At 35.9% G+C, this 17,381-nt stretch overlaps 1 protein-coding gene across 8 annotated transcripts in view; it reads right to left on the reverse strand.

Moving 5' to 3' along the window:
* Window positions 1–17,381, reverse strand: part of EVI5 (ecotropic viral integration site 5) — an 87,689-nt gene that overhangs the window by 50,801 nt on the left and 19,507 nt on the right. For 5 of the 8 annotated variants that reach the window (XM_069789238.1, XM_069789239.1, XM_069789236.1 and 2 more), the window contains 10 exons: window positions 16,034–16,258; window positions 14,923–14,997; window positions 14,141–14,266; window positions 13,170–13,313; window positions 12,047–12,136; window positions 11,840–11,937; window positions 10,347–10,407; window positions 8,575–8,628; window positions 6,112–6,144; window positions 5,401–5,547 (listed from right to left, as the gene is read on the reverse strand). In XM_069789238.1, coding sequence (XP_069645339.1) covers window positions 5,401–5,547; window positions 6,112–6,144; window positions 8,575–8,628; window positions 10,347–10,407; window positions 11,840–11,937; window positions 12,047–12,136; window positions 13,170–13,313; window positions 14,141–14,266; window positions 14,923–14,997; window positions 16,034–16,258 — 1,053 coding nt within the window. Of the gene's footprint in view, window positions 1–5,400; window positions 5,548–6,111; window positions 6,145–8,574; window positions 8,629–10,346; window positions 10,408–11,839; window positions 11,938–12,046; window positions 12,137–13,169; window positions 13,314–14,140; window positions 14,267–14,922; window positions 14,998–16,033; window positions 16,259–17,010; window positions 17,030–17,381 lie in introns of those variants that run through there. The other 3 variants (XM_069789243.1, XM_069789237.1, XM_069789240.1) reach the window with 3 other exon arrangements.

Raw genomic sequence — 17,381 nt, forward strand, 5'->3', positions numbered from 1 at the left:
TAAATCATTGTTGTGGTTTAACCCCAGCCAGCAACTAAGCACCACGCAGCTGCTCACTCACTCCCCCCCATCCAGTGGGATGGGGGAGAAAATCAGGAAAAGAAGTAAAACTCCTGGGTTGAGATAAGAACGATTTAATAGAACAGAAAAGAAGAAACTAATAATGATAATGATAACACTAATAAAATGACAACAGTAGTAATAAAAGGATTGGAATGTACAAATGATGCGCAGGGCAATTGCTCACCACCCGCCGACCGACACCCAGCCAGTCACCGAGCGGCGATTCCCCGCCCCCACTTCCCAGTTCCTAAACTAGATGGGACGTGACATGGTATGGAATACACTGTTGGCCAGTTTGGGTCAGGTGCCCTGGCTGGGCATGAGAAGCTGAAAAATCCTTGACTCTAGTCTAAACACTACTGAGCAACAACTGAAAACATCAGTGTTATCAACATTCTTCACATACTGAACTCAAAACATAGCACTGTACCAGCTACTAGGAAGACAGCTAACTCTATCCCAGCTGAAACCAGGACAATCATTTTGGACTACAAAAAACTAACTAATGTTTGTCAAATAATAAGCAATGGAGAGTGTAAGAAAAGTTACTTATCCAGTTTCAGGCACAAGTCGTGCCTTCTTTAAATCTGTCTTCAGATTTCAACTGCTTAAGGAATATGTTAGAAGTACTTATCTATTTAGCCACAGCAAACTTCAAATCTAGTCCTGACAGACTGGAAAAAAATACAGCCAAGATCAAAACAGATTAAAAAACAATATTCACAAGTTCAAAGTTGTGATTTTTGCTCCTTAAAAAAACAACACACAATTTCAATAATTTTATATATAAAGGTAACACAAGTTTATAGACAAAACAATGTTTGAAAACTACTTTAGGAGTGACATCTTTAGCAAAAGATCTGCTTTTATATATTTGCCTTAAGCACTAGAATTTGTGACAAAAACTACAATGTGAATCCAGATTTCCAGGCACCAGCCAAACATTTTAACCACAGTAACACTGTTTTTCTTGGCTGTGTTGAAAAGATGTCTGTAATATAAAGCACTAAAAAAGTAGTTCTACAGCTATCTACTTCTGAAAGAAACAAGTCCTTGTTTGGCTTCACACAACTGGATTTATTTTCCCTTAACTTCTTTTAAAAGATCTCAGAAATAGTAAGATCTCACAGACTGACACAACCGTTCCTAATATTATCTTGGCCAATGACAGACTATTACATGTAATTACAGAATGCTTGCCCAGCTAACTTTTTTTACACATATAAGCACTAACTGTAGTACTTCACTAAATACAATATTTTTATCTTCTGCTTTTTGGTTGCAAATGAGAATGTAGTATAAAAAAGTATACTGTAAAACAAAGTGAAGCCTTCCATAAGGTTGCAACACTCATTTACAAGCATATATTTCCTATATCAATTATTATGCTCTTAATTATTATCAGTCATTTTAGCATGAGTTCCCAAAAAGAAACTACACATTATTGAGTTGCTGTAACAATAACCAAATACATGGCTATAAATTACCTTGCAAAATGCATATGCTTCCATCTGAATGTTTAGTCAATTAAAATTCTATCTTTACATAATACACCTGAAGAGCCTATTTAAAAATAAGATGTGAAGCAATTTTAGCTTGAACTGCCTCTCATTTCTCAGATTCAATTTTCAAACATTCAGACTGATGAACTGAGTAATCATTGAAAATTAGAGTATCACTGGAAAAGACTGAGATTCGTGTTCTGGAGGTGTTAGGTTATTCATTTTTATACATCCAGCAGAAGCTACCTTTTTCATTTAGAAACACCAGGAGAAGAAGAACAGAGGAAAAAAAACTTCAGCACATGATTATCAGGACAAAGTTAGAACACTCTGATTACTCTCACCCCTAACTCCTCAAATACCATCGTTCTTAGCATGCCTCAAAAGAAAACCTTCTGTATTCTGTTGAAGTCAGGCACAGCTTCCCCCATGCAGTTCTTGATTTACTAGCAGTATGAGGAAGGAACCACCTTCCTCTTAATCTTTTGGTTACCCACCACATCTAGAAGTCTTTGGCAAGTTTCTATATTTAAAGATTAGACATGCCAAAGACAGATTAGTACCATTCTCTTCAAAACCAGTCAGGCAAATATTTAGGTAGCTGAAGCACTGACTCCAAGAGCACTTCAGAATATTGTTAGCTTTACAATTATTTTTTCCTAGTTATCAATATAAAAGATTGTACATGTTAAACACTCTTACACTGACAGAGTTGCTCTCTACCAAGATGTAAAAGTTCGCATCCAAAGTAAAATTGCTCTCTACCAAGATGTAAAAGTTCGCATCCAAAGTAAAATTAAGTGTGACAGTTAATATGTGATTTATTACATGATCATTAGTACTATTTTCAGGTTGTCTGGGAGAAGTATTACAGCAGAATTTCACTTCCTTTCACTAAGAAACAATGGTAAGAACCACCTCTCTAAGTAGACTCAATACTTTGTAATGAAGTCATTCTGGTTCAACTAAAAACTCCCTATAAATACTTCAGCACAGGAAAAATTAAAGTTGTACATCATTAGCGCTTCTGGTGTTGGATTTCAGTCAAAAGAAAACTCCTCTACCCATCTCTGTATTCAGCCTTACAAGGAAATGCTGCAGTGAAGAATTTCTTCATACACACACACATCCTGTAGGCACTTTCAATACTTACCTTTAAGGCATCCAACTTATGCCATCAAATCTCATAGAACAGATAGAATAAACCCTAGATAATACTTAAATACAAATGCATAACCTTTTTACAAAGGACATATTAGCCTTCTTAGAAATAGTACGGTTTAGATAATTTTTTTGCTACCAACAAAACAAAAAACCCTACTCTTATTTCTCCTGCCTCATGATTTACAAGTAAAAGTGGGCTGTGTTTTGTTTTCTTTTTTTTTTAATTCCCATAGTGTTGTTCAAAAGAGGCAGCCACAAGTATCCTTAGGCAGTTATTTTCATACATTCCTATTCAGAAATTCATACCCAAACTTTACAGTTTCTATCATGCTGAAACGGACAACTCATGATTTGAAAAGATGTAGATTATAAAATATGTAGGATAGATGCTGTACCTTTAAATAAGTACAGATGAACTATGCAGCCATTTATAAGTTCACTGTGCAATCATTTTTGCTAATCATACACAAAACTGAAATAATTGGAGAAAAAAACACATTAAAGCAAATATTCGTAAGACAATACAGAAGAAGAGTATTGCCAAGAGCAAAGCCACCAGCACTAGGAAGTGGCAAAAAGATTTATCAGTGTACTCAAAGTGAAATGCCAAAATTCAAAAGAAATTCATGGATTTCCACTAGGTGGTGGCCTAAGTGCACACAGCCATTGACATTTGCTGCTCCTACATCCATGCTCGGAAACAACGTTAAAAGCCCGTTCAATTACAAATCTTACTAATGCAGCAGAATCTAGGGAACTACTAATTGAAAACATATTAACACCTTCACCACGTTGTCTAAGTTAATTCAGACTCAAAACCACAGTACTATTCCTTACACTTCAAAATTAGTCAGCTACTAGGTGCAAATCCCTCTATAACCACATGGATTTACAGCTTCAGTTCCACGCATAGTCAGACTATTTCCTACAGTCATGTTCAGATTTAAGTGGAGGAAAACAAGGCTGCAAGCATGCAGGCTCTTAAATTAACTGCCCATTCTTGCATTTTACTTATTCATCACTCCTGCAGTACCTGTCCAATCTTCTGCCCTCACAGCTCCAGTCCAGCCAATTTTGCAATCCACAGTTATCTATAGTTTTGCTCAGGACCAGTTCCCATGCCTAACCAACCTGCCAGGCTTTCCCATCATTGCTACTTAATAAGGTCCCCAGCATAATTAAAAGCATTACCTTTAAAAGTCACATTACCTATCAATTAACCAATAGATAAAAATAGCATTTTAGTCTCTTCTAATAACTTTCAATTGAGTACAGGTAATTAACATGGATGCCTCCAGAAACACATGCCAAAAGCACGTGTACTATTGTAATCAGACAGTAAACAGCTGGCTACCCATGTCTATAAACATTTCTCATTTTATTTCACTTGAAAGATTACAACATATCTAAATTTTGGAAAGCGTCACTAGAACATCCCCATCTTCCTAATCATAATTTCTCCGTGTTTTTTTCCCTAAAGAAATTGCTGAAGTTAAATAAAAAGCAGCACTACACATTACAGAGTAACAGCTCATTAATAACTATTTGCAACTACTCTAAAAGATGTACCTTTTTTACACTGAAATGCATTAAACAGACATAATAAACTATTTCTGTAATGTTGCATTTAAGTTACGATTTCTTTTCAGTCTAACAGTAAATCTCATCTCCACCTTCCAAGATGAGATACAAGTATTTCCCAGAGCTTTGGTGGAAGATGTGTAAAACAAACTGCTATATTGCCTGTAAGGGACCTGGTAAGCAGCTGCAGTATGCTGTAGTTCTAAAAAAATTATATTTCATACACCTAAAATGCCTAGGGCTTCAGACAAGTACTTGGATACCACTTACTTAAAACAATATGAACACGTTCACATCAACACTGCTAGTGCACAGTTTATTCAGCAAGCGAAGACTACTGAAACTCTTTCCCTCCCTCTCTCAAGATACCAAGCACTTTGTAAGCAGCTTAGAGAAAGTAACTTCAGTCTTACAGTAACGGTCTGAAGTCTTGCACAAAACACTACCTAAAACACATAGTACATACAAACATAGTACTACATACAGCTGCTAAAAGTTATTTTCTGCTCTATATGCATATAACCCCCCACCTTTTAATAGTCCTGTAGTTCCAAACTCGGGGACAATGCCCTCCTATTTTTGCAAGCAGCAAATTTAAGCAAGCTAGGAAAAAAAATATAGGTACACAGAAGAAACGTTAACATGGAAGAGACTGACTTAAATGAGAAGCTAGGTAAAGGCATTATGAATCGCAAATTTGAGTATTCAGAGGGATGCAATTTGCAGTGGCTAGATTCTTAGCATTAGGAGCTACCAAAGGTTTTGGGGTGGGGGGTTTGTTAGTATTTCTTCAGTGGTGGTGGGGTTTTGGGTTGTTTTTTTGTCGTTGTTGAGTTTTTGGCTCAGTGTGTTTTGTTGTGGTTTGTGTTTTTTTACTTTAAACTAATAACTTGCATCTATCCAGGGTTATGAATCTCATCTATCAGTAAGAACAGACCAAAATATCACTTAGTCCAATTTGTGTAATTTTAAGAATGCAAATCACAATGAACAAGCATTGACAAGGACAGCACAGAGACCATGTCATGATGAGGAAAAATAAACACAAGTGAGTGAAAAAGATGAGATGATGTGCTGCCAGGCTCCTTACCCATTGCTGCTGCTGTTGGAGCTCCCTGATGGTATTCTCAGCTTGCTCCAGTTTAGTAATGGCCTCATCACTCTGCTGTTTGATGGTGGCCAGCTCCCGTTTTATGAGGTAGTTTTCCTCAGCCTCCTGGGCCCTTGTCACTTGTCCCTTAGGACATAATTTATTTTTTTTTAAGCAGTTGAGGACAAACCCAAGAAAGACTGCCTTTATGATGCTTAGTTGCTTATTTCATCAGATTGGTTTTGCAAAGAGCATAGAGTACAATTGGTAGAAATTTTAGGACAAGGTAGTACTAAATAGCTGCTTTAGTACTTTATTACAAGGTTTAGCATCCGTTCAGCAAGCACAATTGCGTACTTGCATTCAATAAAATTCCTTTCATGCAATATTACTCAGTTGTACATGCACAGATTTAAGTTCGCAATATTCAATTTCAGTGTTAATACAGTGTCTTAGAATCCATTTGTCATAGGAATTTGTACCAAAATTTTACATTAGGTTAGGAAAATTATTATAACGTGCAGGTATTGGGTTTATATATTTTTAGTAAACAACATGAAACAAGTTTCTAGCAAGAGATTAGGTCTATATTTATTCCAAATCAGCAAAGCAGGGACAGAGTATAGCATGCAAATATGCATGCATTAAAGCAGTTTGGGGTTTTTTGAGAGTAGGAAGAGAGTCATACAGTAAAAGACTAAAAGACTATACCTGTATCAATCTATCTGCCAAGGAAGCACTTTCCTACAAAGGAAAAATTCAGACAGGAATAAGGAAAAGAAAAACCAAAAAACAAAGGAGTGATAATAGTGACAAAAAAGACAAGAGCTGAGAGAAAGAAAATGCCCAAATTCTACCCATTTTCTGTACAAACTCTTTTTGCGAAATTAACAACTCTTCATATAAATTAAGGTAACTCAGCCTGAAAGTCCCAGGAAGCAGCCTTTTCTGCAATAGATTTAACACAGTCCATCTTTGATACAAGAAGGCCTCAAAGCCAGATTTCCATAACACTTAAAATTCACCTACAGGAGACTGGGTATTTTTATCCCAATGGCTTGCTTCCCTAATTAACAAAAGTTACTGATACAGTATCTGATACAAACTAGTAGACAGATGCAAGACATGGTCTATGGTCCATCCACAACACGAAAGGAAGGCATAATCTGAGCACAAAGGAAACTCCACTAAGCACTGAGGCATTCATTCATGCAGAACTAAAGCTTCCGAAAAGATGAAACGGGAAAGTTAAATGGTGCAAACTGACAGACACAAGTAGAAAATTTCAACTATGACAGCTAATATTTTGTTTTACTGAACTCTTGCAGTAACTCACTTGAGCAGTTCATAGATTCTCTTTCCTTGCCACAGTTTTGCAAGAAAGAAATTTTCATTTATGCACACTGACAAGCACTATATTCCCCCCCCAGCTGCACATTTAATTAATTTCTACTCTATCACCCTTGAAAGCAGTGCAATTTTTGCAGATGCTACAACAGATAACAGATCTATTTGCAGACTATCTTTGCCCTTGGAACATTTATTAAAATTAAAAGTTCAAACTGGTTGATAAGAGCTATTACTCAGCAGTTAAGGTAAGATGTTTGTCATTAAGGTACACTAAGGAAATCACGACTAAATCATATAGGTTAGGATAAGAAAAAAATATTTTAAAAATAAGTTTACAACAGAAGAACTGAATGTGTTTGTTCACACTTCATGATCTGTTGTTCAGATGCTGTGATGATAATGATCTTCAGAAATTCTTAATAATAGGTAATATTTTCCCATTTTGAAATGTTCTAATTCCAGTCAGAATGGGATACTCTGAAAGTGAATTCTGAAATTTTAAGTACAGAATTTGGAAAAGCAGTAGCATCTGGCAGTTCATCATGGACTTCCTAATTAAAAAAAAAATAAAAATATCTGATTTCAAGCCTCTGCAAGTTAAGTATAAAACAGGGATATTTACTATTAATTTGCCAAGAGCATTGAAGTGATTCACTACAGCTTTAACTTCTTAAAAAAGTCTGCTCTTTTCAGTTAATTTTATCAGCACTTCAATATTAGAAACAAAGATGTTAATAAAATTGTATTTTTGTCACAACTTCCACAATATGTCCTTGTTATGTGCATTTTTCCAAACTAAATTCAGAAATCAATTAATTAGAATTTGACGTAGATTGACTGTTTTTCCAAGAAACTGTAACAGATTTAACATCTGAAGTGTGGCATCTTTCAACTATGTCACTCTAAATCGAATCTTTACCATTTTCTTCCCTGTGAAACACAAACAACTGTTTGCAACTTACAAGAGCATTCAATTGCATTTATTGAAAGATAGTTGCCATTCATGGTTAAGATGGACAAGAATGTTCTCATTCTAGAGCAGACCAGCTCAGATGCAATCTGTCATAGGAAGCATGATACCAGAATATAGGAGAGGCCATTGGAGATCAATGCCTGCATGTTGGCAGCGTATCAACAACAGTTATCATGCATACTTTTAAAGTTATATCCAATTACAAAGAAGCCTAACAAAACTCTATTCCAGACTAAATCTGTCAGAAAGAAGTCTTAAAAGATATCCTCCCCCCGTGTACGCAAAATTGCTACAAAAATTCAAAACTACATAAAACAAATTAATGGCAGCAGACTTCCTGTACTGAATATGAATGCTGCAACAACGCCCCTCTACTGCTGTATTTGCTAGCAATGAAGTAATCTGCTTCCATCTCCATCTCTCTCTGGTCATTGGTAGGTCTGTCGTTTTGCTCCTACATAAAAACACCCAGCAACTTCAGATTTTCAAAATTGAGGATCTCTCACAATAACCTCTTTTCCACCCAAGCAGTCCACTATTTCACGTAGTCTCCTGGACTTTGAGCAGATGCTTTTAATTCAGAAAGAAAACAATACAACACAAGTTGGGTATGTCAAAATGTTTGATTTCATATTCTCTAAGAGCCAGACAACAACCTTAAACACTTACAAGCACTGACCCTAATTGCTTTGTTATTGCCATGCTATTTGACTAAGCACTGTTAGTAAACACCATAGATTAGCAGGAAAAACAGTAAGCTATAATTCTGAGATTTCCACTTCATATAATAAAGTTGCCATCAATTTAAGTATAAATTAACACAGATTAAATCTAATCACCAACATACTTACTTTTTCTAATGTTTCAATGCGCTGTTTTAGGAGTCTATTTTCAGTTCGTAACCTCTGGAAGGTAAACAGTTCAGAATTGTATTTCTCAAGTTATGAATTGGAAGTCTGATAAAAGCCAAGCAAGCTAACAATGCTTTTATCTCATCACATCTATGAAAATCAATATAAATACAAAAATAATTAGTGACCCCTTTAACATCCTTTTATATGATGTACTAACTCAAAAGATGAGTTTAAACAGCTTGATACAGTGAAGATGAGAAGTCTTGTGTTATACGAAAGCATCTGTGTTGCATTAGATGAAAGCAGTTTGTCTGCAGGTGAACCACAGGGCTTAACCACAGATGAGACTTGACAGCTTCCTCTTCATAAACAGAGCCGGACACAGTCTTCATGGTTAAGGGACATTAAAGTGCACTCCCTGCACTATGGCAGGCTAATGAGATAGCTACAAGGTTTCCTTCCTTTTCCTCCCAATAATTTATGTTAGATTATATAATAAAGGGTATTTAATCTGTAAGGTTATACTGAGAATTATTTACCTCGGATGCCCCAGAAGTGAGAAAGAATTGTACCAAATTACATATTTTACCAGTGCATTTCCTGTAAATTTTAGCAGTCAGCATTCAGATGAAGGGATCCATATCCCTAAGAATAGAGCCGTGGATATCAGTTCAGTAATGCTTTACCCTGCCAGGCTGAGGCAGACTCAACATGCTGCTTTTTCCATCTCCCTAAAATAGCAGAGCTTCTTAGCAGAAGAGAGTAAGTCAGAAATGGTTTATATAAGGTCCCAAAGCAGGGCCTAGAAACAGACAGCTCTGGGTTGTTGGGTTTGGTTGGAGGGATTTTTTGTTGGTTTGTTTTTGTTGGGGTGGTTGGGGGGGGGGGGGGGTTGGGGGGGGGCAGGGGAGCAGGGAAGGATTTGAAATAAGTTAAAATACTAGAATCTAAAGATACAGTTGTCTTTCAAATTATTTTATTCCGTCCTATTCTGCAGAGAGCTGTCATTTGAGTCCTGCAAATCTTCTGGTTTCAGATGCCATTACAGCAGGTCCTAATGCAGCTAACTGCCTAGCTGCCTGTTACAACAGCAACAAACTGCCTAAAAAAGCTTGGAACACGTTCGTGCTCCCAGGTGCATGTCAGTGAATTTTTCTGATGAACTGATGCCTTAGAAACTGATATTGAAAGGCAAAATTACTAGCAGTGGACAGGAAGAAGGAAGGCTGTACCTCACTCCCTCTACTAAGCTTTATATACTACACTTGCCCATCATTTTTCCCACTGCCTTTTTTCATGGAACTGGCTAAAAACATGACACAAGGAAGCAAATCCAGATCAAACACCATGCTGTGAAAAACAATGTGAAAAAGGAAAAAAAGCAGCAAAAGCCTATTTATGTCACAAAAGCAAAAAGATGCAGTGATTAAGTACATACAGGAAGTAGGTCAGTTATTAAAAGGGAAACAAACTGCACTTGCAGGGTGGTTTTTTCCACATTATGTATCAATTGCAGAAGCTCCAGAAGAAAGAGTGACTGCAGACAGAAGAATCTTGGGTCCAGTGCATAAGAAAAATCTAGACCTCAAAAATCAATGATAAACCACTGAAGAGCATTCGGATAAATTCTACCTTAACATGTGTCTTACAAACCTCTTGTGTGGGACACCTACATCTAAACCAGCATATTTGGCTACATATACAGATCAAATATGTAACTCCACATCTAGGAATTAAACTGATACATAAATTTTTTGAAGCTCTCTTACTTTAATTTCAACTTGTTCTTCCATTTCTTTTGTCTTTATTGTAGTGTACTCCTTTTCTAACCTAAAAATTAGAAATAGTAAGTTATGATTACGAAAATTGCAGATAACTTACTTGTTGGTGTAGTACTTAACAAACAACAGTAGAACAGAGATACAGATTATTGATATTTCCTCGAAGTGGCCACTTGAAATGCACACCTGTATATATTTAGACTGGACATTAGATTTAAACACAAAGAATTCTATAGATATGAACAGACTCTGAACCAGCACTTCTGAAGTGCAGGTGCTTGCTTGTATATATTTACAGTGGTAATGATTTGGAGCTACTCCATAATAACCACTCAATGTAATTATACAATAATCAATTCAATAGATTCAGCCAAAAGAAAACAGAACTTGGAAAGCCTGGAAGACAGAAAGATGCAAAGAGATTTGAGACAAATATCTTAAACATATAAAAGAATTTTGGCCCCTCTCCAGCAAACACAAAATTGTCCCAACTGGAAACGGCAGCAACAAGAAGAAACAAGCTCAGATAAACAATGCCTCTACAGAAGGCAACCAAGGAAGTTTAGACTCAGAATGGTAGGATTTTAAACTACATGCACTTATATTGGCTTTCAGAGAAAATGTTTTTCCTGAGAGCTTTATTACTACTTCTGTTTTAGAGAAGACTGGTCACTCTACAGCATTGACAATAGGCTGCTGACAGAAGGATTGGCAAATTCAACTTGAAAGACCCTAGCACAATCAGCAGTGTAAGAACAGTGAATGTACAATACATTACAACCAACTGGGGAATCACCAAAGTTAACCCTGGAAAAGCACAATATGTGCAGCTTGGCTTATCAAAACATAATTTACCAAAGGCAAAAAGAGAAGACATGCAACTAAGCTTAAAAAAAAAATAGTAGTATTATGCTCAGGATTTCAAACCCCAAATGAAAGTTATTTTAAAATTATCAATGGTATTACAAAGTTTCATCAATTTATATTTTAAACAGCACTAATCTTGACCATACATGCACTCTTTAGCACTGTGAATACTTTTCCAGCTCCTGAGAACTAGTCTTAAGAATTTAGGCCAGATCATAAAGTTTAACCTCCTTTCCCTACTTCACCCTGAAAAAACCAAACAATCCCCCCCCGCTTCCCGCCCCAAAACCACACATACTCCCAAACACTGCTTTTTCTATTCAGATCCTGTTTACTGAAGTGCTGTAATTCCCCATAACTTGCAGCTTTCCTCAAAAGCTTTTTAGGTTATTTTTATAAATGAGATACAGCTTTATTATATTTAAGAAAAATAGCAAACACTAGAAGAATTTTTTTGCAGACAGAACTTCAGTTTTAACTGTTTATAGTATAAAACACCAAAAAAATTAAAAATGGAAAATTCAAAATTAAATACTGATTAACTAGTTTTAAAGATAAACAAACAGTAGCTCTTAGCAACAGTACAATCTATTTTCTCAAAATGTTATACCTACTTTTTCATCTTTTTTGCATTGTATTTGACTTGGTAAGATGCTTGGATTAATTTGTCTGGACCACTGTCAAACTGATGTGGAATGACCTTTTGAAAGTGCTAAAAACAGAGCACAAGATTACATATAATTAATAGCTGCAAGGAAATACACATACACGCACATTACACATTTCAGACATCTCTTACACTTATTGTAGCCTTAATTTACCTGTAACATTCCTTCCATGTCAAGTTGCAGTAATTCTGCTTGGTTCATCTGAAGTACTGCTAAACCTACTCGAAATACTATCTCTAAACCCTAAAAACAGAAGTTAAGAAATATCCAACAATTATTCATGGCATTGTCAACGGTACAGACAGATTCTATTTACTAATGTAGGAAATCTCACCCAGTTTCCCAAACAAGCAAAAGGGCTACTGAAAATCTCCCAACAAATTGGTTCTGGGTTTCTTATTTTGTCCCAAGGACAAGTAGTCTGGCTATTTATCCTGATGCCACACACTCCCCTCAGAGGGACTAGTGGTGAGGTAAAAACTCTTGAGTGACAAGTATTCTCTCTGTCAACTTTATCAAACATTTTAAATGTATCTAGTACAAAAAGCCCCAGGTACTTCTCAAAAAAGCCATTTTAATTTCAGACATGGTACAATCAGTTAAACTATTTAAACAGATACAAGGGAATGTCTTGCTCATGTACGCTACATCTTGGACATTCTTGAGTGTAAGCTGAAAGGATCCACCTTTGACTTACTATTTCCTAAAAGATGATTGCAGAGAAAGAGCATAAATGGATCATAAACTTTGGTTTGTTACCAGTCACAACCACACAAAGCTCTAATCCTAAATACAACTTGGGTGTCTCCATGCCAGTGACACTGAATAATTCCATAAATTTCTTTGGCTACTGTTCATCATCTGGACAGTAAAAGATGCCAACACTCCCTCTTCTTGGTCTGCCTATCCCCATGGAGCTTTAACTTTGGCCTGAAAGCAGCATTACTTTCTACCCCAAACTTACTATTATACCAAGAAACTGATGTCCCTGTTTGTATGCAATGCTATTGCATTGCATCCAGAACTGACAGATTTGGTAGCTCTTCAACAGGCTTAGAGTACAAAGTTGCATACAGGATCTACATTCAAAGTTTTAGTTGCTCTTCCTTGACAACCTACATAGACATCTTCCCCTACAAAATAATCTGATAAGTATAAGGACTAAAAAGCAAGACTATTTGAGATTTGCTCATCATAACAGAATTTATACCACTGCCTAAATAACTACTTTGAACAGCTACTCTTGAAATAGAACATCTGAGTATTGATTAGTTACCTCAGACATAAAGATATCAAATATTCTCGTTGCAATTGGTAGTGGAAAAGTTGTAAGGAATATAGTTAAAAACCATGACGAGGCATACATAGAAGTGTGGAAACTCTGAGACTGAAAGTGCACATAAAGCTCTGGAAGATGCTCCTGGAAAAGAAGAGGAAGAAAAAAATATACATTAAGCTACTGCTGGTAGTTTTAGCGTGTCCGTGTTTTTGACAAATTTTGAATAAAAGAAGAAAAGAACTGATATTTAGTACAGAGAGCAGCTTTGTAACACAGGACTAGGAAAGATACTACTCATCATTATAAAGAACCATGCAACAGAAGTCCCAGTATAGAATGCCCTGCAGCACTTCTACCCCACAAAGCACAGGTTACAAAAACACTTGCTGAACTTAGTAGGTATTTACAAGCTTGTGACTTCCTAAGTCATGTCTAGAGTGGGCTACAAAAAAGAGCTGGAAAGATCCAGGGTATGGCCAGAGACCTATATCTTATTTTGCTATGTAAGATCCTGCCCCTCATCATCATGTTAGGAACTGGATCACAAAACACAAACCTATTTGTCTCTATCAGCCTGACCAGGACGAAAGTGTTCTGTGTCCCAAATCTGAACACAATTTTAATTCCATGTATGAGGGTGTCTCCCAGCTTCCATCTTTTAAAATAGCTGTAAATTGACTATGAAAATACTGACTTTCATAATCTTCAATTCAAACAGAATTAAACATTCATAGGCTTAAATGGTAGCAATACAAATCCTGATGCTTCAGTGTTTAAAGCCAGTCACTGTCTGCCAAAGGTTAAAAAAGCAGACCACACAGCCACATGCATTTACTTCTGAAGTTCTGAGACTAACTACCGTCAAGAGAACAGCCTACTAGCCAACAGACATGCCTGCTCTTGAACTGTAATTCCCAAGTCCTTATTAATAGTTACTGAATAGGAAGTTTGATAGATTTTGTATGTACCTGTATCATGCATTCAAACTGGTACATACAAAGGCCCAGTTCAGCCATGCTTGGTTTAAAGAGTTCTCGTAGTCTGTAATCTTGCATTAATTTAACAAACACACAGAATGCCTCTTCTTCTGGCATCTATATTAAAAATAAAAGAGCACAGTAAAAACTCTGGACAAATGTAAGGATATATCAGAGTAAGTGCCTGGGAAGGTTTAGGGGGTTTTTTGTATTTGTGCATGCAGTGGGTTTTTTGTGGGTTTGTTTTTCTGGGGTTTTTTTGGTTGTTGTTTTGTACAATCACTACAATGAACTTCTGTATATATTGAATTCTATCAAGTGATTTAAAAACTGAAATGGAGGTCTGCAAGTTTCTTATAATATACCCTACATTGTCATAAAACAAAAGGCAGTAATACAAAGGCAGCTTCGAGATTATCAAATCAACTGTGAAATTCCATTTGAACTGAGGAGATTCAATATAACAGAATTGAAATGAGAAGTTTGTTAACAGTTGAAACAATATTCACCAAAATGGCTTGCAAGTCTGCAGTCCTACCTTAGCTCCGAGAAATAAATGTATTCTCCCACTCAAAGACAGTATCTTCGTGGCAAACAGAACCACAGAGAATAAATCTCATTTGATTCACAGAGTAAACAGCTGCCCTTGACAATTCCATTGTAACAAAATGACGAAGGAAAACTATTATAAAAATTCGCAATAAACCACCACAATATATTATGCATTCAAGCAGGGATTTTAAAGGTTCACATATTTTTAGTATCATGTTTACCTGCATAAGCAGTAATCCAACTATAAAAGCGCTTCCTTGACAGTATCCAACTTCTCGATCCACCAAAGAATAAGCCTGGGAAATAAAGTTTTAAGACTCTCAACAATTAAAACCTCATCACCAATAAAAAGTAATCATAGTTCATGCTGCATTTGCTAATAACTTACTCTTCCTCTCCCAAATCCAGTGAGGACAGACATTCTATTCAGAAGTTTTAGTCAGATATTCTAGTTGCTACCTGCTGCTACAAAGGGGTATGAACTCTGCTCTCTGATAGCCTACAAATCTAAAACTAAGGCATACCTAAAAAAAAAAAAATGCATACAGTTTTCAACTACAGGAATTTGCCAAAAGATAACAGAGACAGCTGGCATACAAACTGCACAACGTTACTACTTTTATAGGAGACAGACCAGACAAACAACAGTTCTTTTTCAGAAAAATTATGTGCTGCAGTTTTATTTACAGGTGGAGGAAATGCAGTGACTTCCATACATACTGCATCTTCATTTTAGAGTTATGGAAGTCACTATGATTTGGAAATCTACCAACTTCTCTGTTGAAACTATGGTGTATGGAGAAGTCTGTCTTTCAATATTTAAGCTCTTTATACAATGAAGAAAAAAAATAACGCAAACTTAATTTTATGGTAGCATTCTCATTTTGTGCTTGGGCGCTGTTAAGAACTGCACATTAGCTTGTACCTGCCATTTGCTGCTTCCACTCGCAGGTTCACAAACACTTGAAAACTGAATGCTAGTTCTGATTTAGTGTTCTTGTCTTGGTCAACATTGTTTACTCTACTTCATGGCACACTTTATTCCATTATACTGTGAGCAGTTACCATGTGACTTTGTTTTAATGCAAACTTTATAAGAGATTTAAAAAACTTACTAAGTAAAACAATTAACTATAGGAATACCATATTTGAAAGCTATCTTTGAAATTGGAATGTAATTTGTTAAACCGTTCCAGTGTCAAGTAGAGTAAGTTTAAAAAAACGTAAACACACGAAACTGATGCAAGTTCACTATATACAAGGCAAATTATTTTCCAAACTTTTGTGCACATTCTTGCTAATGTATTTTCAAGGGCTAAAATACTGACTTACCTTCATTACGTTGAACAAGACCTCCTGTCCAAGGCTGTCTTTTTCTTTAAAAAAATCATGTTCAGGGTATGTTCTAGCAATGTCCCTTCTTATTAATTTCTCACAAGGAGATGTCATTTTCAAAAGCTCTGAATACTGATCCTTAATTGGCATGCTTTGAGCACTGCATAGAAGTTGCCAAACAATTGCTCTGAAATGATGAGGTATCCCTTTTCGAACAAGCTCCTAAAGCACAAAAAGACATAAATTCATTTATATTTCCTGAAAATATAAACATAAGCCTACAGAACAAAACACTTCAACATATTAAGTTCCTCACAACTTCAGAAAATGTTTACATCATGTCACAAACCAATCTTACAGTTTATAATGTGTAAACCTTAATTTTAGTGTAATAGATTGTTATCTAACAAAAGTAAGGAGACAATGAATCATTTTTAGTGGCTCAATTAGCTAATGAAAGTAGTCCCCTATTCATAGTAAGCTACTTGAAAAACTGAATTTTCGAGTAATTTTAAACAAGAGCTCCCATTAGCCAGAATTTAATAGTTATTTTTATATTTTACAAATGATGACTGAAGATAACACCCTTTATATTTGCAGTGACTGAGATATAAGAAATCACCAATTAAAAATTATTTCCAAGACAGGTAAATGATAAAAAGCGAAACTAACTGTAGCACAGCCAACTGCATCAGAAAAATTGCACAGTACTACTATCAGAAGTCATTTGACAAACTTGACAAGTTGTGTCTAATTTCTCTGGTGTGCCAGTATTTCCAAGTTCTTTTAAGAAAGTATTGAAATGTAGTTTCAGACACTGGACCAAGAAAACATTAAGTTTACATCTACTGAATTAACTAAATTTACTTCATCTTCCCTGAAAAAAAACCAAAAAAAACCCCAACAACAACAAAAAAAACAACAAAAAACAACCCAAAAAACCCCCCACCAGCTAGGTAATACACAATTCAAACCTTAGATCAGTAGATCTATGGTTCTGATACATGGCTTTTCAGAAAGCACAAGCAGAAAGTAGTCTTGTTGCTTGATCTGAAAACTGAGAAAAAAGTATGATTCAGCAGTTTACAGACTGTCTTAGTGGTACTCCTGCAACTAGGATCAGTCTGACCTAGAAGATTGTCTCTTCAACACAAGAGGGTTCCTTTAATAATTTTTTGTACCTTAAGCTATCAAGTATTCTGTCTCCTAAAGGATAGTTTCTTTCACTAGTATTCATTCTGAAGCCAGAGTAATCTCCTATTCTGCAAAGCCTCCTCTTTCTTGTTTGTTCCAAATATTTCTCCTCCTTCGCCAAACATTAAGATTAATTAATGCAATAGTGATA

This window comes from Haliaeetus albicilla, chromosome 8 (assembly GCF_947461875.1).
Source record: "Haliaeetus albicilla chromosome 8, bHalAlb1.1, whole genome shotgun sequence".
NCBI classification, from domain to species: Eukaryota; Metazoa; Chordata; class Aves; order Accipitriformes; family Accipitridae; genus Haliaeetus; species Haliaeetus albicilla.